The 24,853-nt window shown below is 47.9% G+C and overlaps 1 protein-coding gene across 2 annotated transcripts in view; it reads left to right on the plus strand.

The window, feature by feature from the left end:
• DISP3 (dispatched RND transporter family member 3) overlaps positions 1-24,853 on the plus strand; it is a 148,273-nt gene that overhangs the window by 105,865 nt on the left and 17,555 nt on the right. For both annotated transcript variants that reach the window (XM_085609878.1, XM_085609879.1), the window contains exons 14-17: positions 13,010-13,140; positions 13,848-14,023; positions 18,444-18,570; positions 20,012-20,157. In XM_085609878.1, coding sequence (XP_085466004.1) covers positions 13,010-13,140; positions 13,848-14,023; positions 18,444-18,570; positions 20,012-20,157 — 580 coding nt within the window. The remainder of the gene's footprint in view (positions 1-13,009; positions 13,141-13,847; positions 14,024-18,443; positions 18,571-20,011; positions 20,158-24,853) is intronic.

A 24,853-nucleotide genomic window follows, 5' to 3' on the forward strand; every position in this document is an offset into this window, starting at 1 on the left:
TTCCTAGAAGGTACCAAGCTAAAGACCAACCGTGAAGGCTTCCTTGGAATTTGGCAGGCATTCAAGGAGATAGAACTGGGGTCCCAGTCGTTTTTAGGGTGCTGGAACTGCTGCCCAAAGTGTTCTCCAGTCTCCACACCACTGCTTAGACTGCTCTCTACTGATGAAGAAATTAATCCAGAAACAAACAAGGGTCTAGAGTTATGCAGCACAAGCTGCACCAACAAGAGTGAAAACTTAAAGACTGCTACTGGAGTAAGTGTTATCATGCAGTGCATTTACCCTGATGCATTAGGGCAAATTGAGCGCTGGAACGTGAGGCAGTATGCTCCCACCATCCTTCTGCTTGAAAAGTCTCCCTTGAGCTACTGATTTGTCCAGCTTGTGTTGATGCGCCTGCACGCAGTCACCGGTACAAAGACCTGAGAAGACTTCAGGCAGCATTTCCAGCACCCCCAAAACAACTTTTTGCTCTCTACTGATGAAGGAATGAATCCAGAAACATGTGTCTAGAGTTACACTGCACAGGCAGCACTGACAAGGGTAAACATTTAAAGACTATTACTGGAACAAGTGTTACCATGCACTGCATTTACCATGATGCATTGAGGCAAATTGAGTGCTGGGATGTGAGGCAGTATGCTCCTGCCCTCCTTCTGTTTGGAAAGGCTACCTTGACCTACTGAGCTGTCCAGCTTCTGTTGAGGAACCTGCGCCCAGTGACTGGTACAGAGACTTGAGAAGACTTTGGGCAGTATTTCCAGCATCCCCAAAACAACTTATTGATCTCTACTGATGAAGGAATGAATCTAGAAACATGTGTCTCGAGTTACGCAGCACAGGCTGAACCAACAAGGGTGGAAAATTACAGACTACTGTTGGAGTAAGTGTTATCATGCACTGCATTTACCATGATACATTGGAGCAAATTGAGTACTGGGATGTAAGACAGTGTGCTCCCACCCTCCTACCACTTGTCTTTATGTCCCTCTGTGTTCTTATTACACACCCATTGCAGTGACTCATTGACGGTTGAGGCGTACTCCTTCTGATACCCCTGCACCTACAAGCAATTTAACTATGCAGCGTTAGCATTATGAGGAAAGTAAACATAAGCTGCAGCTCACAGCTAAAAAGATGTGACATGGTGCATCAAAGTAATAATACCCGTTCTTGACTACCGCTGTGGTCTGGATCACACAGTATTGTGGGAGTTCAAGGAATACTGCCAAGTTTGTGGACCAGCAAGTGAGGGCAAATAACATTAAATTACAATTTGCCAACCACCTATTGGCTGAACCTCAGACTTTCCAATCAACAGCATTGCCTGGCAGAGACGAGCATGTAAAGCTTTACTCAATCCATGCTGCCAGGCATTCTGATAGGGTGGTGAGCTGCCTGTCAGCCTTAAATTCATTCTGATGATGTCAGAAGGTACCAACCCACAACCGCAAGTTTGTCCATCATTCATCTGACATGAGTCACTTGTCGGATATCAAGAGGCAGCTCCTCAGTAACACTGGACAGTGAGCAGACTGACACTATATAAACCAATGTACCAGGCAATAAAACCTAGTAGCCCGATGGCCAACACATGGCAAATTAGTAGTTCCATCAGATCTCCATAGATTAGTGTGATCAAGCATGCACAAACCCCACAGACTCCTTTGACACCATTATTCATGGCGAACTCCAAACAGAAAGGTTAATGCTAATTTCTGATGGTAACATTGAAGGCCCCCAGTAATTAAGCCGGGGTGTCACGGGCCCTAATGCAAGCACGCATAATGGGATCCTGATGTTGGGTTGGGTGATTCAAGACGGTCGTAATTAGGGTACGCTGGGCCCGATACCTCCTGCCATTGCAGCTGCTGCACCTATGATAACTACACCTGTGGGTCCCAAACCCAATGGAGGGGAGGATTAATTACTATTAACCATATCCAATGAGTGCCATGAACCATGCTGTCAAGCAGGCTGTAAGGATAACATCGGAAATGAAATAAATAAATTATGTTTGCCCTTGACCTGGCTGACAGAATAAACAGTACTGCGTGCTTGCAGCCTGGACCTGGGTAAAGAGAGTCATGGTTCAATGTCGTAAGTGCTCTTTGAATGACTGGTGCAGGAAAGGAAGGGCCAAGCAAGATTGCTCAACATAGGTCAGAAGAGAGGGAGCCAAATTAATTTTCAGGATATACCCACTAACTGTTTTAATGATTCCCATACAGATTATATATAGACTTATCATGTAGTGTGAACCAACCCAGAGTCACATGACATGAATTATTCGCCATCTAGTGGTTGTGCTCAAAAAAGTACTTATTTCCACTAGTAACACCGTTTTAGGTTGAGCCTAACAGTGCACATGCGCTGCTCTGCGAGGCATGGTGTAGTCTCTCTGGGGGCTTTGGCCACGCCCATCACTTGTAATTCGCTCCTTGTAGTGCCCCTCGTAAAATCTTCCTGTTCTATGGTCTCTTTGTTGTCTTTGTCCCGCCATTTGGCTGTTTGTTTCCGCCCTGGCGACTGACCCAGTTACATGGATCAGTTCACTTTTCACCACTTATGCACGTTTGGTGCACTACTTTTTGTTGTGCTTCAGTTCGCTCAACGTCCCTACAACTCTCACTGCCGGTTGCAGCCTTTCATGCTTTTATCAGCCAGTGTGCATCTGTGGGATTAACAAGACAAAGCGCCACCCACTTTGCGATCCTGTACACTTTCTTTTTTGCAGTTTTATGTAGCGCAAACTCAACTGAAGGTATCAGAGCGCTTTACATGAGTACTAGATGCATTACAGACGGACACATTCATTTTAGGAAAGGGGAGATTAAGTGATTTGCCCGAAATCACAGGATGTTCGAGCCTCCCTCCAGATTCGAACCTGGTTCCACAGCTTCAAAGTCGGTAGTCCTAGCCATTGAGCCACAACTTCTACATTCATTGTCAGCGTCCTCTAACTTGGCGCTGGACGGACGTATTAAAAGGGGCCTCCATTACAGTAAGCGCTGTTCTGTATGCGCTGGCAACATGTAAAATATTGGCATGTAAGTTTCCTGCTGCAGGGCGCACGCCCTGGAATGTGGCTAAGGGGATTAAAGTGCCCGATGCTGAAATCTGTGTAAAACTTGCAAGTCAACTAACCCTGCTCCGGTAAAGTATTTTAGGTTCCAAAGTAGGGTGACCAACCGTCCGTAAATGTCACGGACCGTCCGTAATTTGGATCTCATGTTCGTTGTCGGTGACCATCCCTTTTACGGACGCCTTTTGCCCGTAATTTTGGGCATTAGGAAACATCACTGTTCCCCTGCCAGAAGCCTCATCTCCCTGATGGGGCCACCTCGAACTCCTCTGAGCACAAGAGCAGCCCCACCCCACCCATTGTCATCCTGTCGGTGGCTGATTGCCATATACAGAATGAAGCAAAAACCAAAGGAAATGATGGACGGAGTGTTGAACATTGCAAGCACTCACCCCCAGTCAACTGATCTGGGTTTAATCCATCACCGTTCTTTAGCCCACTTTGCCACCCCAGTTCAGACATGGCCATATGCAAATCAGTCTGACCCTGTGCCTCATGGGAACAGTCCAGCCCGAACTGCCAAGCCATGTCTTCCCTGGACCGGAAACAAGCTTCCTAGGACCGGTTTCTGGCATTTCAGCCGTCTTCAGCCAGGCTTGCTTGAATCCAGTGGCAAAGTGAGCAAGGGACTTACGTCTGAGCATACCCTGCCAACTTATGGCGAACAAAGCAAAAACCAAAGGAAATGATGGACGGAGTGTTGAACATTGCAAGCACTCACCCCCAGTCAACTGATCTGGGTTTAATCCATCACCGTTCTTTAGCCCACTTTGCCACCCCAGTTCAGATATGGCCATATGCAAATCAGTCTGACCCTGTGCCTCATGGGAACAGTCCAGCCCGAACTGCCAAGCCATGTCTTCCCTGGACCGGAAACAAGCTTCCTAGAACCGGTTTCTGGCATTTCAGCCGTCTTCAGCCAGGCTTGCTTGAATCCAGTGGCAAAGTGAGCAAGGGACTTACGTCTGAGCATACCCTGCCAACTTATGGCGAACAAAGCAAAAACCAAAGGAAATGATGGACGGAGTGTTGAACATTGCAAGCACTCACCCCCAGTCAACTGATCTGGGTTTAATCCATCACCGTTCTTTAGCCCACTTTGCCACCCCAGTTCAGATATGGCCATATGCAAATCAGTCTGACCCTGTGCCTCATGGGAACAGTCCAGCCCGAACTGCCAAGCCATGTCTTCCCTGGACCGGAAACAAGCTTCCTAGGACCGGTTTCTGGCATTTCAGCCGTCTTCAGCCAGGCTTGCTTGAATCCAGTGGCAAAGTGAGCAAGGGACTCACGTCTGAGCATACCCTGCCAACTTATGGCGAACAAAGCAAAAACCAAAGGAAATGATGGACGGAGTGTTGAACATTGCAAGCACTCACCCCCAGTCAACTGATCTGGGTTTAATCCATCACCGTTCTTTAGCCCACTTTGCCACCCCAGTTCAGACATGGCCATATGCAAATCAGTCTGACCCTGTGCCTCATGGGAACAGTCCAGCCCGAACTGCCAAGCCATGTCTTCCCTGGACCGGAAACAAGCTTCCTAGGACCGGTTTCTGGCATTTCAGCCATCTTCAGGGTATGCTCAGACGTGAGTCCCTTGCTCACTTTGCCACTGGATTCAAGCAAGCCTGGCTGAAGACGGCTGAAATGCCAGAAACCGGTTCTAGGAAGCTTGTTTCCGGTCCAGGGAAGACATGGCTTGGCAGTTCGGGCTGGACTGTTCCCATGAGGCACAGGGTCAGACTGATTTGCATATGGCCATGTCTGAACTGGGGTGGCAGAGTGGGCTAAAGAACGGTGATGGATTAAACCCAGATCAGTTGACTGGGGGTGAGTGCTTGCAATGTTCAACACTCCGTCCATCATTTCCTTTGGTTTTTGCCATATACAGAATGACAATAGGCCAGTCAGTGCTCTTACTGCATGAGGTGGGCCTTCTCCTGCCTCCGTCTAGGGCAGGACATTCAGTCAGGTGGAAGAAATGAACAAAAACGCCCATGCTGCTAGGTCAGAATCCAAATCATGAAAAGGTGGTGAAACAAGTTTAAAAAAAGGGTTATGGGTCTTTCACTCTCTCATCATTTAAAAAATGACGCATTTTCAATGTTTTATTCAACAAAGCCATGGTCGCTGCTTTTTTATTTTATGCAACTAGGTACCATTGACAAAGCCAATAGTTCTGGCTTGTAGGTATAACACTACTTGTTGTGTTATATATCTAGATGCAATGACAGAAGCAGCAAATTACCAGTCGGGCGGCACCCTATGCTAAGCACAGATTTTTAGCTTAGGTGTTTTAAGCCACGTCCTTAATTACATCGAACACCCCCTTTGGAGAGACCCCCCAGTGTTTTCATCCCACTTAAAGCCCTGGAAACACCATCATGTCACAGTGGCACTGTGCATCATGCATGACTCATGACTTCCACTTTTTCGAATTTTCTTTGTACAGGGGCATAGCGAGCCCTCCCCCGCCCCACCCCTTGCTTTAGGAACTACAGCAGGGGTGAAGTCCTTGATGGGCCTCTTCTGTCTGCAACTTGGCAGACAAAGGCTCAGCTCATAATTAATGTGAAAACGTGTGTAAGTGAAGGGATGGCTGGATGGCTGGATGGTTTAGTGAACGGGTGAATGGATGTGACAGGGTGAATGAATGGATAATGAGAGAAAGGATGGACGGGTTAGTGATTGGAAGGATGGATCAGGGAAACGGTAAATAGATGGATGTATGGGTGGAAGGGTAGATGGAGGGGTAAAAGGCTTAAAAGGCTGGATGGATGAGTGAAAAGGTGGATGGCAGGTGAGTGAATGGGTGGATGGATGAGTGAACTGATGGATGGATTGATGAATTGATAAGTCAAAGGGTGAATGGATGGATGGATGAGTGAAAGGGTGGATGTAAGGCTGGATGAGTGAGTGAAAGGGTGGATGGATGAGAGAAAGGATGGATGGATGAGTGAAGAAGTGAAAGGTTGGATGGATGACAGAAAGGATGGATGGATGAGTGAAGGAGTGAAAGGGTGGATGGATGTGTGAAAGGATGGGTGAGTGATAGGGTAAATGGATGGATTCATGAATGGATGAGTAGATGGATGGAAGGATGGATGGCTAAATGAAAGAGGGATAGAGAGAGAAAAGGAGGATGGATGGATGGATAATTGAAAGGGTGGAAGGATGAGTGACTGGGTGGATGAATGAGTAAGTGAAAGGATGGCTGGATGGGTGAAAGGGTAGATGGCTGGATGGATGAGTGAATGGATGGGTGACTGTACGGAAGGATAAGGGGAACGGATTAATGGAGGGATAGATGAGTGAAAAGGTGGATGGAGGGATGAATGAGTGGAATGGTGGATGGATGGAAAGATAGATGATGGTGATGGATAGGTTTGCAAATGGTTGAATATTGATATGGATGGGCACACAGATGGAAGGACAGAATGAATGGTGAAAGACTGAATGATGGATGAAAGAATGATTACACCTTGTAACCCCCATTATCTTAAGTACATTTCCTATAGATTGACTTTCACATTTATATGAGTCATTGTCTCTATATAATATGTGTGTGATGTAACGCACTTCGACACCCTGTCCTACTTACTTGGGCTGAGTGGCACTATAAAAGAAATTAAATACACATAAGAGAGTGTCTAGGTGAAGAGGAGGGTCACCATTGGAGGGTGGTAGGAAGGTCTCACTGACCGGATCAGGCATCGTGCGTTTCCCTGGGAGGCTGGATGGGGGGGGGGGTTGTACCACAAAAAGACCTGCACATTTGCTCAAAGCTGCGTGCATACTGAAAAACCATGAAGTGCACAATTGTCTCAACCAAATAAAACTTCTTTTCACTTGTACTTAAGTGGTTGCCTATTTACTTACTTATATACTATTGCGCAACCTCTTCTGAGATGTCTGTAAAACGTACCTTTTGTCCTGAATTTTGACCTCCTGTCCTGAATTTTTGTCCTGAATTTTGACCCTTTGTCCTGAATTTTTACACTCACCGTCCTGAATTTGCACCCATGCCAGTTGGTCACCCTATCCCAAAGGCGAGACCTATTAGCTATGCCAATGCTTGTTTGTGTTGGGGCTAGGTCAATAATAGGTGATCCCTATCCAGATTCCATTTTTGCCATCAAGTTATCTTGTGGATAGTCTAAATAGCTGTAACGTGTCTGTCCCCGATGGACATATTGTAATTGAAACTACATTTATAAAGGGATTCATACCCCAGATTTGGCGCAGACGCGCATCAGCCAACGGACAGCACAGCCGCGGTGCGTCCATTGGGGCGTAGGGGCGTAGCCCCACCAGCCAGCCCTGCTTGGACCCGCGGCTGCCCACTTCTCTAATCTCTTCTTCCCTTTAACCTCTTCGAGCCAGAAACGCCCGGGTGAGGGAAGTAAGGAAGACTTGGCAGCCCCTCAGCACCTGGGGACTGAACAACTGACAATTATGTCAGTCAGCATGACGTCAGACCACCCGTGGGTGGTCCGGCGTCATGTTGACTGACATGCAGTCAGACCGTCACCAGGGGCATGGAGCAGCACAATGCACAAGTGCGCATGAGTGGGGACGGAGGACGAATTTTCGCACCGTGCCCATTCATGCGCACTTGTGTTTGCAGTTCTGGCGCATGCCCATTAGGAGTGCGAGGGTTGAGCAAAGGCTCAAACCTCGGTCTCCTAATGGGCAGGCGGGCGGAGTGTAAAACGTGCCCCAGCCAATCCTGGCGCTGCCAGCAGCACCAGGATTGGCTGAGAGGGTTTTGCACGCCCACTTGCAAGCAGTCAGTGATGTGTGCATGGCTGTTCCCGAGTGTAGGCGCCATTGTGCCAACGGACCCGAGGCAGCGGACCGACCTGCTCAGGTAGGATTTTTTAATTTTATTTCAAAACTCCCCCCCCCACCTCCGCGATTCAACCCCCCCCCCCCCCCCGCAACACCCCACGAGCCGCAACTGCTTTCCATAGATCCATTTTCATGTAGGACACTGTTCCGAATCCTTCTTGTGAATGTTGAACCCCCCAGCTTCCCATCCTCTCTCAGGTCGCACCTCTTGAGATTTACAGTAGGCGACTCCGAAGCTTTCCATGAACAGACATTCCATGTTTAGGAAGGAAAGATACTTTGCTGTTTGGTGCATATGAGAGGCTACGTCGTTGAGGGAAAGGGCGGGCAAACTAGACAGCTGATGCTCTGCACATGTGTGCGTTTGAAACATCCTGCTCAAAGTACCCAGAAATGGCTGTTTTGGGGAAGATCAATACCATTAAAGCCAACATCAGATATAGCTATAACTATGGGAGGTAACCTTGGCCTGTGGTCGTCACATTCATTGTAAAAATGCATCGAATGTAAAGTGGAGGGAAAAGCGACGTGGTAAGCACACACTCTCTTTCTGTCTCTCTCACCCCTCCTCTCTCACTGACCTACATACATTTCTGTGCAAATGTTAAATTGATGGGACAGAGAAGTGGAGACTGAGGTGATTGCTATGGCACATTTATCCCTAAAGGTGTCTGGGGTACACGCTTCCCTCAGATGAACAAAAGCTTTAGATTAAAAGATGCTTCAGCTTTTGAGATGCTCAGTGGCTGCCCAAACACATCTCCCTCTTCCTTTCTGGATGGGATTCACCTGTTGCAGGCGGCTGGTGATTCTGGATGACGTGGATAGCAGACAGCAGCTTCATGCTTGCTGTTCGTTTGTGAGAGGCTGTCCCAGTTAGGCCCATTTGACCTTCATTCTGCCTTGATATCACGGGTCTGCTGTTAGCAATGCTTAATTTGTAAAAGTATAGTTACAGGGATGCAAGATTTTGCTCAGAAGTCCACTGGCGGTGATTTCTAATGTCTAGGCCTAACCATAGTGTGCTCTGGAAGCAGGGCTGTCTGAAGCAGATGCAGGCTTGAATACACGCCTATGAAAAGGCCTGTGCCAACATTGGGGTGGCAGTGCTCACTTTGCCTGTGCATGGTCTTTGCTATGCATAGTGGAACTGTGATTTTTTTTATTTTATCTTTTTTCTGGATTTTTCTGGATGTCCCCTTTCGCAGCTACTATTTGCTCTGGCTATTGAACCTATGGCGGTGTGGGCCATGGGGGATCTCATGCAATGGGGAATACGGGTGGGGACTGGTGCTTACCTGGTATCGCTATACTCGAATGATGCGCTGTTTTATGTTGCGTCTCCCCGTGTAGCGATCTCCAAACTCCTCCGGCTCTTGGCTAGCTATTCAGGGTTACACCTCAATAGGAATAACTCCTTAATCTTCCCGTTGGCAGGACTGGCAGCACAAAATAATGAAGACCTGCCGAGGCTTGGCTACCGGTGGGAGACCGGTCACTTCCGTTACCTAGGCATACAGGTGGCCTATGGGGATGCACAAGTGTTACACTTAAACATAAATAGGGTACTTGATTCCCTGAAGCGCTCTGTGGCCTTTTGGAACACTCTGTCGCTATCCCTCATGGGCAGGATTTCTGTGGCCAAAATAGTGGTGATTCCTCGGTGTCTCTACATGCTGCAACACTCGTTGTGTAATAAACTATTGACAGTCTTCAGACAACTGAATTAAGTGTTGGTATCTCTATACTAGGCAGGAAAGCACAGTAGGGTGGCATTGCAGGTTCTGTCAAGGGGATATGAAGAATGGCACCCAGACTAGACCTATATTATTATGCGGCACAGCTGCAACATGCAGCTCGGTGGCTGGATGACGGGTATAGTTGGGAGAAACACCTACTCAGTGGACGACTGCAGCCAGACCACTTACCGGAAATCCTGATGCAGGTGGCAGGTGTGCCCACAGACTTACCATACACTGTTAAACAGACAGCATATCTCTGGCAAAAGTTTGTAGAGCGAACCTCCAACATGCACCATTTCACCGGGAACTAAGCATTTGGATCATAGCCCCAATAGAAAAAATGGTTGAAAATATGAAATGTCAGGCTTGGAGAGCACGCGGCTGTCAGGTGTTGGCAGATCTGTATTCCAACGACACCTTTGTCACATTTGAATGGGCATGCAAGGAGTTTGGTTTGGGGCAGGGGCAATATCTTCAGTACGCCGGCCTTACAGAACTGGTCAGAACAAAAAGGCCAACGTATCCAAACACACTAGAAACAACTGAAATACCGGCTGTATTGCTTACATGTGGAGGTGGGCGGTGATTGGTGTCATTATATATCACTCACGACATACTCTATAGCATCACTGATTATATCACTGCAACATTTACAATGATATCATTGAAGACAAAACTGTGCATGGCAGTGTTACCTTGGTTAATGAGTTATAGTTGCTAAAGAAAACTATAACCGGTGAGTTTCAGTGTTTTTTTTAAAGTTTATAATGTTACGTTTTCACTGAAATTTTCACCTAAATATAATGTCACTTTAAACTTTGTTTTTTTCAGTGAATATTTTTAAATATAGAATTGAAACTCAAAGGCGGACAAATGTGATTGACAGTTTTGCAGTATAATGTCTTGTCTATACAGGTTGCAGCTTTATATTTCCACTTCGAAAAAAATAATATGGATAAATAGTGATAAAATTACAAATAGTGCGGATAAATGAAGTCTTACTTGGAAAAAATAAAAAAAGCATACAACTAAGCGCTGTAATTAGGAGAGGAGATTGTTGATGCGCGTGATACAAATAGGAGTTATACGCCTGGGTATCAGTTGGAAGAAGATTCTTTGTATGAGTTCTGAAAATTGTAGCAGCAAATGCTGTATGGTATGTTTGTAGAAATTCAATGAGTTTGTTATGAATCTGAGCTCTAAGTCACTGAAGCATGAATCTAGGGATTTGGGGATCAGAGGTAGGCTAATTCATGTACAGGGTTTGAGTGAATTGTCACATGATTCTAGTAATAATTATTCACGGTCATCAGGACAAGGCTCTCTGCAGAACAGAGTTGGCTCTATCAGTGGTCCCCTGAAAGTCTGGCGCCCTGGGCAGCTACCTATGTTATGCCATCTATTAATGTAATAACTGCACTTTCACAATTGCTTTATTAACCTTCCTGCTTTCTCAAATTTGCTTGAAAATGCACGATTTTTCTTCTTTTTTTTCAAAATTTTCTTGGGGGGGGTAACCCCCCCAAACCCCCCTTTTGGGGTTCCGGGTCGCTCGCTGCGCTCGCTCGCTACGGTGCTGTATGCTAATTCGTTTGCGCCCCACCACTTTAAAATCTCACCCACCGCCCCTGGGACAGCATGCTAGGCTGCGGGGGAGTGCTTGGTTGACGGATTGCTGAACTGCAGTGTGGCCTTCGTGGGAGGTGTTTTGATGACGTAAGTGAACAGAGCGGTGCTCTTCACCCGCCTTAGGGTGCAGTCCCTCTGCGTGTAATGGGATGATTGGGCATGCACTTTACATTAATTTACTGTTGCACCTGATCGGCTGAGTCACTACATAATCCACTCAGGAGCGGCAGAGGATGAGCCCATGGCATGCACTGGATACAGGCTGTCAATACAAATGTTATACACAGTCCCCCCGAAGCAACCGATGCTGGATCCTGCGTCCCAAAGAATGTTCATACAGCTGCCATCATGCCAAGCAGTATTTCCTGTGCCAGTCCTCTGGTCACAGATGCGCCTCCCTTAGGGCCCTGGCTGCTATGCCTGGCATAGTACATGAACGGATTTCGCTTTGGAATGATCTGACCTTGAAAACGAGTCGAATGTTTTGAAATGAGAACAGCTGGCAGCTTAGCCGCGGGGCAGGCCGGGGGATGTAGTTCCCTGGGTTTCCCCTCCAGCAGCTGGTGTGTATCTAGGAGCACCAGGCCTGGAGGTTTCCCTTTCTTACTGCTCGTGCCAGACTCTGAGGCTGGCATATATTTTAGGCAGCTCCGGGCTGACAGGTTGGTACAGCTTTCATGGTACGAGGCACGTTGCTTTTGTCAGTCTTTCCTTTCCGTTGGATGAAGCCGGGCCATGTAATTAATCTTGCTTGATACACTCGGTGGCTTGAATATGTTATAGATTTATTCACACATTTTATCTTTCCAAAATGTTCCCAAATGTTTCCATTTCCTCTCTACCCATGTCTTTCTCCACCTTCCATACTGCTGCTTCCCCTAACAACATTCACTTTCTCTTCTTCTCTAAATTGCTGCTTCCATCTCTCCATGACACCTTTCACCTCTCTGGTTTGTTTTCTGCTTCTTTCTCTCTCTCCTTCTCCCTCCCCCCTCTCCCACTTATTCCTCTCCTTCCATCCTTCACTTGCACTCTCCCTACACTATTGTTGTCCTCACTTTTACTCTCACCATCCTCTCCACGCACCCATTTCTCCTCTGCCACTCCGTTCTCTTCCACTCACTCTTCTTTCACTACCACTGCTCTCCGTCACGCTTCTCGGCTTTCCCTTAACTCCTATTTGCTCTTCTCTTCTCTCCACCCTCTATCATTTGTTCCCCATCTCAAATCCCCTGCTCCATCTATACTAGTCTATTTTCTTTCTCCTGTTATCCCTCTTTATCTTCGATGTCATCCCTTCTTCTCTGCTATATTCTCGGCTACGCCCTTTGTTCCCTTCCTTTATTTATTATACTTCTACCCTTCTTCTCTTCCATCCTATTTACTCCCCACACTCTACTTTCCTCACATAATCTTCTCTCCCACCATTCCGTAATCCCCCAACTCACTCTCTCCCGTCCCTTTTTTCTCTCCTTCTTCTCTTTCTCCCATCATCCACGTCTCTCCCATTTGTTCTTCTTTGACTGACACTTCTCCCCAATACACTTCTCCACTGCCCTTTCACTCTCGCTTCCATCTCTCCTTACACCACACGTCTTTTCTCTGCTCCCATATAATTTATCCTCGCTCTCCCTTCCCTAAACCCCTACCCCCTTCTTCACCCTCTCCCCCTTGCCCCGTATTCCCTCTTCCTATTGCAGGAAGCTGTACTTCGCCCAGTCCCACAAGCCTCCGTTCCAGGGCCGGGTGTGTGTGGCCCCTTCCGGCTGCCTGCTCAACCCTGGTCCCAATGGGCAGAACAAAGGTTACTTCTTTGCACCAAGCGAGAAAGGCAAGTGCCAGAGAAAGAGAGCATCATGGGAAGGGATGACGTGTGTCAGGACGGTAGATAATGGTCTTAGAGAGACTGTGACTAGGAGATCCTCAAGGAATGAAATGCCTTCACAAATAGTCCTAGCTTCTCTTTAAATGTTTAAACCACATTAATAATATCCCGATTGTATGTGGCTTTTGACCTGATTGAGCTGTAAAAATTTTTTGATCAAATGTATTGGTATTTATAGAGGGCAAACCTAGGTATGACGCAACAGAGCATAGTACATTATGTGGGAGATTGGGAGACGATCTACAAGTTTCTGTACATCAAGTGGGGATTACACAAATAATTTCATACACTTTACATTTTTTAGGCATAGGAAGATTAAGTAATTTGCCCGGAATCACACAATGTTGAGTCAAATGCCAAGGTCGGGACTCGAAGGCACCCCAAATGACTTGGCCACTGTTTCTTCCAAGATTATGTGACTGGTGGTGGATTAGGTTCCAAGTCCATAATTTTACGATATTCTGTGCCATTACAGTGGCCCTAAATAAGTTGTGCCATAAATTCTGTTGCCATATTTGAGAAAGGGATCTACGTGACTAGGTGAGCAGAGGTATGGTGTGTGAGTACTGTTGTTGGCATGAGTATATCTGAAGTCATCCACTCATTTCAGATTGGGTAACATCGTCACATACATTTTGTTTACCTGTTTATAGAAGCTCCGAAAAAGAAAACGTCTAGCACTTTAGGGTTTAACCCTTGTGGAAGCTCAGGCTGTGGCAAGCCGGCCGTCCGGCCACTGGTGGATACTGGGGCCATGGTGTTCCTGGTCTTTGGCATCCGGGGAATCAATCGGACAAGGATCCCGGATAACCATGTCATGGGAGAACTGGTATATATGATCTATCTATCTATCTATCTATCTATCTATCTATCTATCTATCTATCTATCTATCTATCTATCTATCTATCTATCTATCTATCTATCTATCTATCTATCTGTCTGTCTGTCTGTCTGTCTGTCTGTCTGTCTGTCTGTCTGTCTGTCTGTCTGTCTGTCTGTCTGTCTGTCTGTCTGTCTGTCTGTCTGTCTGTCTGTCTGTCTGTCTGTCTGTCTGTCTGTCTGGTTTTTGTCTGTCTGTCTGTCCATCCGTCTGTCTGTCAATATTTTTTCATCTTGGCCTTTTTCTTTCTTTCTTTCTTACGTTCTTCCTCTTTCGTCCTTTATTTTCTTGTCAAAATGTATAAAGCACAGACCCTACCCCAACCCAACTTCTAAGGTAAGCTAGAGCTGTAACCGATGAAAGTATTTAACCTCTCTGATTCCCCTGATTCTATCCACAACTTCCAGTCGGTGATGGTCTTTATCAGGGATTGGATGAGCTTTAACCATCTTAAACTCAACCCTGATAAGACCGAGCTTCTACTCACTGGCGGTAAACTCAACCCTTGGTCTCCCATTTTTTGGCCCCCCTCTTTCGGTCCCCCCCCTTCTCCCTCTCCCTCTGTCAAGACACTGGGGATCACCCTCAATCAACAACTCATCCTACACTCTCAGATCAGCACGGTGGTTTCCTCTTGTTTTTTTACTTTGCGCACCATTCGAAAAATTTCAAGATTTTTTTCTTTCTCAGCCCTTAAACTGATCTTGATGGCCATGGTTCTCTCCCGGCTAGATTACGGGAATGTCTTATACAACGGTGTCCCCGCGTATGCCATCCGACGGCTCCAATTGGTGCAGAATCAAGCTGCCCGCCTAGTCTACGTCTTGCCCAAATCTCACCACACCTCTCCCCTTCTAAGATCCCTCCACTGGCTCTCTATTAGAGAAAGAGCCCTCTTTAAGATGGGATGTATTACGTTCCAGGCCCTCGTGGGAACAGCCCCATCTTTCATCATGTCTAAAATTGTACCCTATATCCCCAGCAGACAACTGCGATCTTCCTCTCAGTCCCTCCTGATGGTGCCCAGGTTCAAGAAGAGCAGAACGGGTGGCTCGAAGTTCTCCGTCCTTGCTCCGCATTTTTGGAATTCTCTACCTTTCCAAACGAGATCAACATCATCCTACCTGGAGTTCCGTACCACCCTGAAATCCTATTTGTTTGCACAAGCTTTTAAAATCTAAACCTCTCCACCCCACCACTCAGGAATCACTCTCCTCAAAAGCGCCATGAAACCGCCTGGTGTACGAGCGCTCAAAAAATACCTTTAAATTCAAATTCAAATTCAAAATCCAGCCGCCACAAATTCTGCACCTCTTGGTGACATCGCCAGTACACTCTGCACATATTAGCAAGACCGCACCTACTTTTAACCTACATGATTGGTATTCCTGCATTCTGGTGCACTATATATATATATATGTATCCACCGCACTTTACACGCATCACAGATATCTGTTCATTTGACACGTGACTGAAGTCAGCACTACACCCACTATGCATCATGCGCATTACTACACTTTGCACAAATCAGTGATGTCACTGCTGACGAACCCCCACCCTGCCATGTATGATTCTTCTTGCTTATCCTATATTTTGTATTTCGTGAACTCTGAAGGTACTCTGATGGTGCGCCATGTTTTTGCTGTTGCTATACTGTTAGTCAGCAGAATCTAGCTATGCTGACAGGGTCACCCACAGTGAACCGCTATCCTGACTGAGTGGCCACTGCCCCACATCCCAGCCTCTGAGGGGAGTGGGGTTAGTGGGACTGTGGCCCTAGCACAGGTGCACCAGCCATTTTCCTCTGGAAGGTCTGCATTTAGCTCTCTCTTATCATGTCAGCACTGTATTGTATTGTATTGTAATTGCATTTATATAGCGAGGCGTCTAAGTGCTTTTTCGGCGAGTAGCACGCTACTCCGGAACCCATAAAGGATTAGTGTTGAATTAGTATAGTGAAATATGAAAGTAATTTGAGTGGTGGATATTTGCCACCTTTAGGTACTCACAACATCCATACTTTACTACTTAACACTATATTTGCTACAACTGTTGTTACTACACAATAGACACATAACTAACTGATGTCATCACTACAGTCCCCACATGGTCCAGACTTTATTCCACAAGCATCACTGGTACTATCTTTATGGCACAGCCTGAGGCCCCGGTGATACTTGTGTTACACAGATGTAATTAGCGTAATGCTGATAATTTTGCATTACTGAGCATTTTGATTTAATATTGAGTAACAGATGCCATATTCAGAACTTCTATTGGAGACACTGTTTTTTTTTTTGTCCTCATATCACCACCGATTAGCACTGACTCGCTCTCCCTTGTGCTCAATATCGGTTTCAGTTCAATCAGATTTACTGTGTTATATTTCGAGAGCACGCCCCCCCTAAGCCCTCCCCCCAGTTTGCTGAATTGAGGAGGTGTCATCATTGGACAGAGATATCTTGAGATCTTTAACAAATCCCAAAACCTGCCTTTTCCAATCTCATTATTACTGCTTCTGTCAAGTTCTGTAAGAACAAGCACGGATCACTTCCAGGCCTGCCATGTGGGGTCAAAGGTTAGGTCCAGACCTTACATATTTCCCCAAAATTCTTCTAGTCTTGGGCGTGTGTCTAAACTAGAGACACTGTTGACCATGCTCGGGTGAGATGGGTAACTTTCTGAAAGAGATGTGTGACATGACCTGCCCGGTGTGAAGTGGGCTTCTGGTATGTTGGTGTATGTGTTAGCCTTGTACTGGTATTTGAACCTTGGCATCGGTGCCCTCATGGTAACATATTGGACGAGACGATAGCTGGGCAGATATTGGCATCACTGCACATTGAGCAAATCTAACTGTCGATGGTGATTACAATTGTTCAGTCCAGTTCAGAGATGTGCAATGGATGCCTCAAAGGTGTGTGCGTGCAGATCTCCTCTGGTGCGCTTTTGTGACAGTCGTGCGCAGATTTCACCTAGTGCAGGGGTTGCTAATGTAGTGAAGCGGGTCATGCTTCGCCTTTGCTTCTCATCCCTTGCAGTTGCAGTAGTGAGAACACAACTCTTTGCCAGCGAGTCTGCGCCTCGCGTGTTTCTGTCAGACTCCCCTTAGGCCCGTCGTTGCCCTTCCGCAGCTCGCCTCGCCCAGAAGTGAGGAGAGACTTGGCTAGAACAGGGCTCTCCCTTCCCATCCTGTGCGTACACTTTGGACGTCTAGTACCAAAGTGTATCTGCGCCTCGCGTGTTTCTGCCAGACTTGCCTTAGGCCCGTCGTTGCACCGCCCCTCGCGCAGAAGTGGACAGGGCTCTCTCTTCACAGCCTGCGCGCTTTGGATGTCTGCCAGCGTGTCTGCGCCTCGCGTGTGTCTGCCAGACCTCACTTAGGCCCGCCATGGCAGAGCCCAAGCGCGCCTCTTGCAGTAGTGTGACAGCTCTCTCTCTCTTCACAGCCTGAGCGCTTTGGATGCCTAGTACCAGCGTGTCTCTGTGTGTCACGTGTTTCTGTCAGACCTCCCTTAGGCTGGTCGGTCGCTTCGTGCAGTAGTGAGGACAGGGCTCTCTGCTCAGCCTGCGGCTCCTGATGTCTGCCAGCGTGACTCTATGCGTCACGTGTTTCTGTCAGACCTCCCTTAGGCCCATCGCTCGCCTCGTACAGAAGTGAGGACAGCGCTCTCAGAGCAGCCTGCGCCTCTCGATGACTGCCAGCGTGTCTCTGTGCCTAGCGTGTTTCTGTCAGACATCCCCTAGGCCCGTCGTTGCCCCGCCGCAGCGCGCCCCGTGCAGCAGTGAGGACAGGGCTCTCTGCTCAGCTCTGGATGTCTGCCAGCGTGTCTCTGTGCCTCGCGTGCTTCTGTTAGACCTTCCCTAGGCCCGTCGTTGCCCCGTCGCAGCGCGCCCCGTGTGGCAGTGAGGACAGGGCTCTCTGCGCAGCCTGCGGCTCCTGATGTCTGCCAGCGTGTCTCTGTGCCTCACGTGTTTCTGTCAGACCTCCCTTAGGCCCATCGCTCGCCTCGTACAGAAGTGAGGACAGCGCTCTCAGAGCAGCCTGCGCCTGTCGATGACTGCCAGCGTGTCTCTGTGCCTAGCGTGTTTCTGTCAGACATCCCCTAGGCCCGTCGTTGCCCCGTCGCAGCGCGCCCCGTGTGGCAGTGAGGACAGTGCTCTCTGCGCAGCCTGCGGCTCCCGATGTTTGCCAGCGTGTCTCTGTGCCTCACGTGTTTCTGTCAGACCTCCCTTAGGCTCACCATTACCCCGCCGTAGCGCGCCCCGTGCAGCAGGACAGGTCCTCTGCTCAGCTCTGGGTGTCTGCCAGCGTGTATCAGTGCCTCACGTGTTCTGTCCTCGCTGTGTTCTGTCTCCTTCTGAAAGGGCAGCGTTATCTACGATGACAGCTTCGACCTCTTCCGAGAGATTGGGAACCTGTGCCGGATCTGCAAGGCAATTGCTGACAACTCGGAGCTGGTGAAACCGGGAGGGGCGCAGTGCCTCCCCTCAGGTACTCGACTGTGGTGAAGAGACGGCGCCTCTAGCTAGAGAGAGGGAGGAGAAGGGGGAACAGTCCAGGCCTTCGGAGTAGGAAGCAGGACAGTGCCCTGAGATGTACAGGCAGGGAGCAGGGGCCACTTTCAGGCGCACAGAGGAGCGATAGAGTCCCTGCTTTAGACAGGCTGCTCTCAGCCTGTATCTTCAGATACACAGAAGATGGAGGGTCCATGCACTCAAATAGACAGGTCAGAGTTCATTGCACATCTTAATTTGTACAGAGGAGAGCCCATGCTCCCAGTACCACAGGCTAAAGTGAGTACATGTCTTGATATGTACAGGTGGGGGAGAGTCCATGTGCAGGCACACCGGCCAGGATGCAGCGCACATATACACAAGAGAGAGTCGATGCTCTTAGGTGCACAGCCCTTGGATAGGCCCCATATTCAGATGCACAGAAGAAAGAGCGGCCATAGCCGAGGGCGCAGCAGCGTGTACCCACTCAGATGCAGGGAGAAGGGTGAGCCTTGATCTGCAGGTACCACAGCCAATGTGCAGTACACGTGTTCAGCTGCGAAGAGTCCACGTCTTTAGATACACAGCTCAGCGTTGAGTCCACATTTTAAGAAGTATGCAGGAGGAAGAGCCCACGGCTTCAGGGTCAGAGGCCAGGCTGCAGAGACCTCACCTTTACATACATTCAGCAGGATGCATGCACGCCAGAGAGAATGCAGGGCTCGGATATACAGGAATCGGAAACTAAAAGGAATAGTTCTACAACAGCGAGTATGAGAAGGTTCATTTACTTATAGGAAAGATATTTCTGTCACCCAGTGAGACTGAAACGTATTATCTGCTTACCTTCAAATCATCTCTTGTGTTTTCCTTCCACCTTCTCCATCCCTCCATGCAACACACCACTCACTTTCCACCTCACACCACCTTCCCCACTTCCTCTCTTTGTCATCTACCCCCAATTTCTCCTGTCACCCCTTCACCCTGCCTTTCTCTTTGCTATACCGCTTCACTTTTATGGTCCTTCTCTCAATTTGCCCGGCTTATCATTACTATTTGAATATTATCTTCTAATCTCTCACCTTCTCATTGTCTCACTGTCTTTTCCGCTATGCTTTTCACATCCTCACTTTCCACTCATTTTGCTTCCCTTCATCTCCCACTGCTGGCCACGTGCCACCCATCTTTCCTCTTTTCCCCGTTTGACTCTCGATTCCTTCCTTACTCGTCCCTCATACCTCCATTATCCCCACTCTCCTTGATTTTTTTCTCCTTATATTTTCATTCTTCTCATTTTCTCTCTCTCAACCTTCGCTCTTTTTCCTTTTCTCCCCTTAACTCCTACACTTCACCCCCTTGCTCACTCCCTCTCCTCCCTCCTTCATTCCAATGTTCCAGTGTCTCATCCCTGCCTCTCTGTGTTCTGTTTCTGTCGCTAGGTTACAGTATTTCCTCCTTCCTGAAGATGCTGCATCCTGAGTGCAAGGACGTCCCGGAACCGAACCTCTTGCCTGGCCAGCTGTCCCATGGTGCTGTGGGAGTGAGGGATGGCAAGGTTCACTGGATGTCCATGGCCTTTGAGTCGGTGAGAGATTTAATGGGCTGACACCATTTTAAAGGTTATATTACCCCCAAACGCAGCAGATGGTTCCTCTCCCAGGAGAGCTGCCCTTCTGTTCCAGTTCCCCAGTTATCGAACAACACCAGACAAGATCATTTGTCAATACACTTTCCTGCTGTTTTTGTGAAATATGGTGTAGAATTCAGGCCACTGACAATATTAAGGGTTGTGTGAAGTAGCAGTGTTTTTTTTTCTCATGAACTTTGACGCAATGTAAAACCCGCGAAGGTCGCCCAGTTCCAAGTTGGGCTTTCACGTGAAATCCAGAACTTTCTTTGAGTATTTTGTGTGCAAGTGTAATTAGTATTGAGACACTCACTAGGTATGCACTGGCACACAGATTTACTGGTGTGACCCCGTGTCAGAGTACTCATGAGGAAACACAATGCAAGTCATGCACATGTATACTAAATGCCTGCGAGTTACCCATGATACATTTTCAGAATATATGTACACAAAATAAGCTCCCTGAGAATTTTGCAATTTATAGAGATATGTGATGTATCCCTCCCAACGCTACTCAGTACAAGTGTTGGGCATACAAAAAAAGTCACGGATTGTCCTCACAGACCACCAGGTGTCATGCTTCATCATAGGACAATCCTCGCTCCCCAAAACCTCCGTTTGATGGAGAGCGGGCCTACACCTGGAGTCAGGGAGGCACTTTTAGTTAAGAATGGATCCGTGATATAAGAGTGTTAAAAACCAATATGGCATCCTTAAACAGTTTATTCGCTAGACATGACACTTGGTGATTTAAATCAATTGTGGAGATAAGGGTAATTAGTATCCCATCACCACTGTTACCATCAGCATGTTTCTGCCTTGTGGCTCAATTGAGTTGGTGGCCTTCAGCAGGCCGGGCATACGGAATCCTAATGAGGCAATGTGCTTTGCCTACAAACCAGAGTGACCTGTGCCTTCCTCTTAATTAATCTCACTTTCCAATACCCCAATGATGGGTTTTCTAAGCCCCATGGAAGAAGGGCACAGGGACCCCTGTAGTCACACTTTCGTCAAGGTGCGTCCCTTACGGCAAGCTTAGATGCGTCTGCTCCTTCCTCCCGATGTGTAGGCCAGGTGTCGCGACCCACAAATGGCAGAGGTCGGCTATCTCAATTGCATAACAATATTTATAAATGGTAGTGGTTGTCTCATTGGTAGCACATCAGTCTCTATGTGCATTGTATACTGGCATCATTGTATACTCGCATCTCAGTATTGGTGCCCCTCAAGGTCAAGAATCTACACCTCACTACCCACGGTGTCAGACCACTATGGCTCAAATGAACCTAGTGATAATGTCAAAAACATATAAGAGGACCTCGGCACTCTAACTAATTCAATATTGATTCATAAATACTTCTGTATCACAATCTGTTCAACAAACCAGCAAACAATAAGATTTTTTCATATATTTGCTGTTTAGTTTAATATACATATGGAACCAACAATTTTGACCATATATTTAGAAACGATAACATTGTATTACAAGACTGGAGGGCTTGATATAATGATCCTCCTGTAAACATTGAACAAGCAGCCGACACGTGTTTTGTTACAAAATAACTTTTTCAAGGCTTCAATAAATAATAGGTGAATTCCAGAAATATTTCAAATAAATTCAAGTCGTACAGTAAAAACAGTCAGTCCCTATTCAAAAGTAGTATCTTTACCCGGAACATAACTTGTGTCCCACAATTTTGAGTAATTCCAGTACGGACTTATCTGTCCATATGCATTTCGCCACTTATCGGGGCCGTTCCGAGTAGGTTAGCAAACGATGCCCAATAGTTTATGACTGTCAATAGGGAATGCCCAGATGTGCTCTTCCGGCCTCTGGTATTTGCTGGCGCCCAACACCATGGCACACAAAGAGTTTGATGCATAGAAATGTCCACTTTCCATAAGTGGCTTTTCCATGCAAGATATGTCAAGCCCAGCGTTACCATTGGAACGGGTTTGGCCTAGCAAATCCATTGATAGGAAACATCACAAGGGTGTGCCATTGCAATCCATTATTGAAGCTTGAAATACAGGTGATCCCTTTCCCATGCTAATTTAAGGGAAGAGCAAGCCTCCATTGTAGGTGAACCATCGTGTTTCTTCCTGAATACCTGGGCAGCAAACGCCCATGGGTGCCTGCCCAGCCCTTCACCTTCCATCCTAGTGGAGGCAAAAGGCCTCTTCCGAATGGACCTTGTTTGCTCTGGGCCAGCCAGAGTACATGTGCAAGGGCTCTCTTGCTGACCTGCCGTGGCAGGTCAGACACATGTTCAAACATGCAGTCTTTGCGAGTGTGCACCGCGGCCTGCAACCATATGTCGGACACACCTACATATACAAACATCATGTCCGCACCACTTCCTAACATGTGGTGGAAGGATGTGCATGCTTCACACTGCAGTACAGTGGGAAAGGGCCTAGAGCCTTAAGGCTTCACAAAAGAACTAGCACGGACTGTGGCTTGCCGTGGCAGGCCGATGGCCTGGGTCTCCAGGACATTCATGTGTCCATGCGCTATCCAGCTGACAATGGCAGTTTAGATTTACATGAAGAACTTCCTTGGTGCCAACACGGACACCAGTCCGTCTTGGCAGTCAGGTGGTGGGGGCCTATACACATCACTGGCTCTAGCAGGCCGGACACAGGCCCAGCACACCCTTGGTGCTAGCGCACCCGCCGCTTGTCATGACAGGTGGAAAATCCATTTCACACCCTCAGCTTAGTGCTGTTTCCTACGAGACATGGGAAGGGTGCATGCACTTCCACACTGCACCAACAGTGGGGAAGGACTCTGGCCCTATGGCTGCAAAGAGGCCTCAGCAACCTCAGGAGAGTTCCATGGAGGATAACTGACCTCCGAGGTAGGGGGACCTAGAGACTCTACCCTGTTTGGACAGTGATCACACTCAGGCCCCCACTCGGCTACTCGCCTACCCTGAGCTTTATGTCTCGGGCGTACCCTGGGGCGACTCCGGAAGTAGGAAAGGCCGCCTTTGGGTTGGCTCACTTGTGGAGATGTCAACCTGAGTAGGAGACATAATGGACAGGCAAGTCCCTCAGGGCATGATCAATGCCACATCTCCCTACTCGATAATGCCGTACCCGCCCGGGGTATCTGGTGTACCTTTTCATAGGGCATTTAACCCAATCATGCGAGCACCCTACTTCTAACACGTGTGGGGTGGGTGCTCGTACCTTCCCACTGCAGTACATTGGGAATATGGTCCGACTTCTAGGGTCACGAACAGAGAGTAGGGGAAGACAAAGCAAAAAGTTTCAGTTACGTTCCCCTAAGAAGGCCATATCCAACAGGACTCCTGTTCGGCCTGCCTGGCATTTCGAAACAAGAAAACTCTTCAGAACTGATGCACACGTCATATTGCCTCCACCGCCATGACACAAAGATGGGATGCGGAGAAAACTCCTGACATCATCTTTGGAGAAAAGGACTCGTCGGATGTTGAAGAGGTGGATGCTCCAGTCATCGTAATTGAGCCGGCCTTTTCACCTGGAGGCATAGGTTCCTGGGCAGACATCAAGTCTGGGGAGCCTTCGCCAGCCCAGTGCCCTCAGAAGGTCGCAGTGAGTACGGATGTTCACATAACTCGCCATATAGGCTCAAACCTCTACCTCCCAGATTGCTTATGTGGCCCCTAGTGTACTACTACCATCCGGCCATGGATAACACTGGTATTCGGAGATGGAGCCATCGACCAAGCCACTTTTGGTGCCGAAGTCTTACTTCAAGTCTCAATCCCACAAGCCCAGCTTTGGCTCTGGACCTGATGGCTCATCCTCCCCCACCCTTGGACTCAAAATAGCAGGAGAGGAAATCTTCGGAACTGAGACTTCCTGCCTCAAGACATTCGGAGCCAAGGCCAAATAAGGCATCGAGACCCATTGATTCAAAGCAATCAGAGCCAAAATCGAGCTCAGTACCCTCTGGTCGATAGACTTCTGAAGTCTCATCAAGGCTGCCTTCCACTGTGGCATTCTCTGCCACTTCAGAGGAATTTGATCAGCCAATTCTCGAGCAGCTGCAGGAACTCTTGGATGCTCTACAACAGCGTATTCATATCCAACCAGGCACAGGTCGGATTCTGGCAAAGCCTCCCCATGTGACAAAGGACTCTGCACCTCACAAGAGGAAACTCCCTCTTTAGGAGGCCATCAACATACCGGAACTTTCAGCCCCCAAAAAAGCAAAAGTCACATATCAGGGCAACCCCTCCCCTCCCTCCTGCTCGTCACCCTCATCCCTGCTTCCTCCTCCACCTCCACCTGTGTCTCCTGTCTTGCCTCTAGGGTTGTCATACCATTCACCTACAGGTTCTTTACATTCGGGGGATAGGAACAGGCTCCCTTATGACCCATACGACCACCCACATGACTCACAGCATGACTATGATGCTGAAACCCCCACGGGCACAGATCCAGATCTGTACCCCTCTAAGCCATCACCTCCTGATGATGTCACTTCGTACCATGAGGTTTTACACAGAGCTACTAATTTCCACAATGTACAGTAAGAGGAGGAGGATTTCCTTATGGAAACCCAACCTTTTCTTCAATTTCTCACCATGCTTGTTGTTAAGATATTTTTAAGGACCCTGTCAAGGCGAGAGTGATCATGCTCAGAGTGTTCATGCCTAGG

This window comes from Triturus cristatus, chromosome 1_2 (assembly GCF_964204655.1).
Source record: "Triturus cristatus chromosome 1_2, aTriCri1.1, whole genome shotgun sequence".
Classification (NCBI taxonomy): domain Eukaryota; kingdom Metazoa; phylum Chordata; class Amphibia; order Caudata; family Salamandridae; genus Triturus; species Triturus cristatus.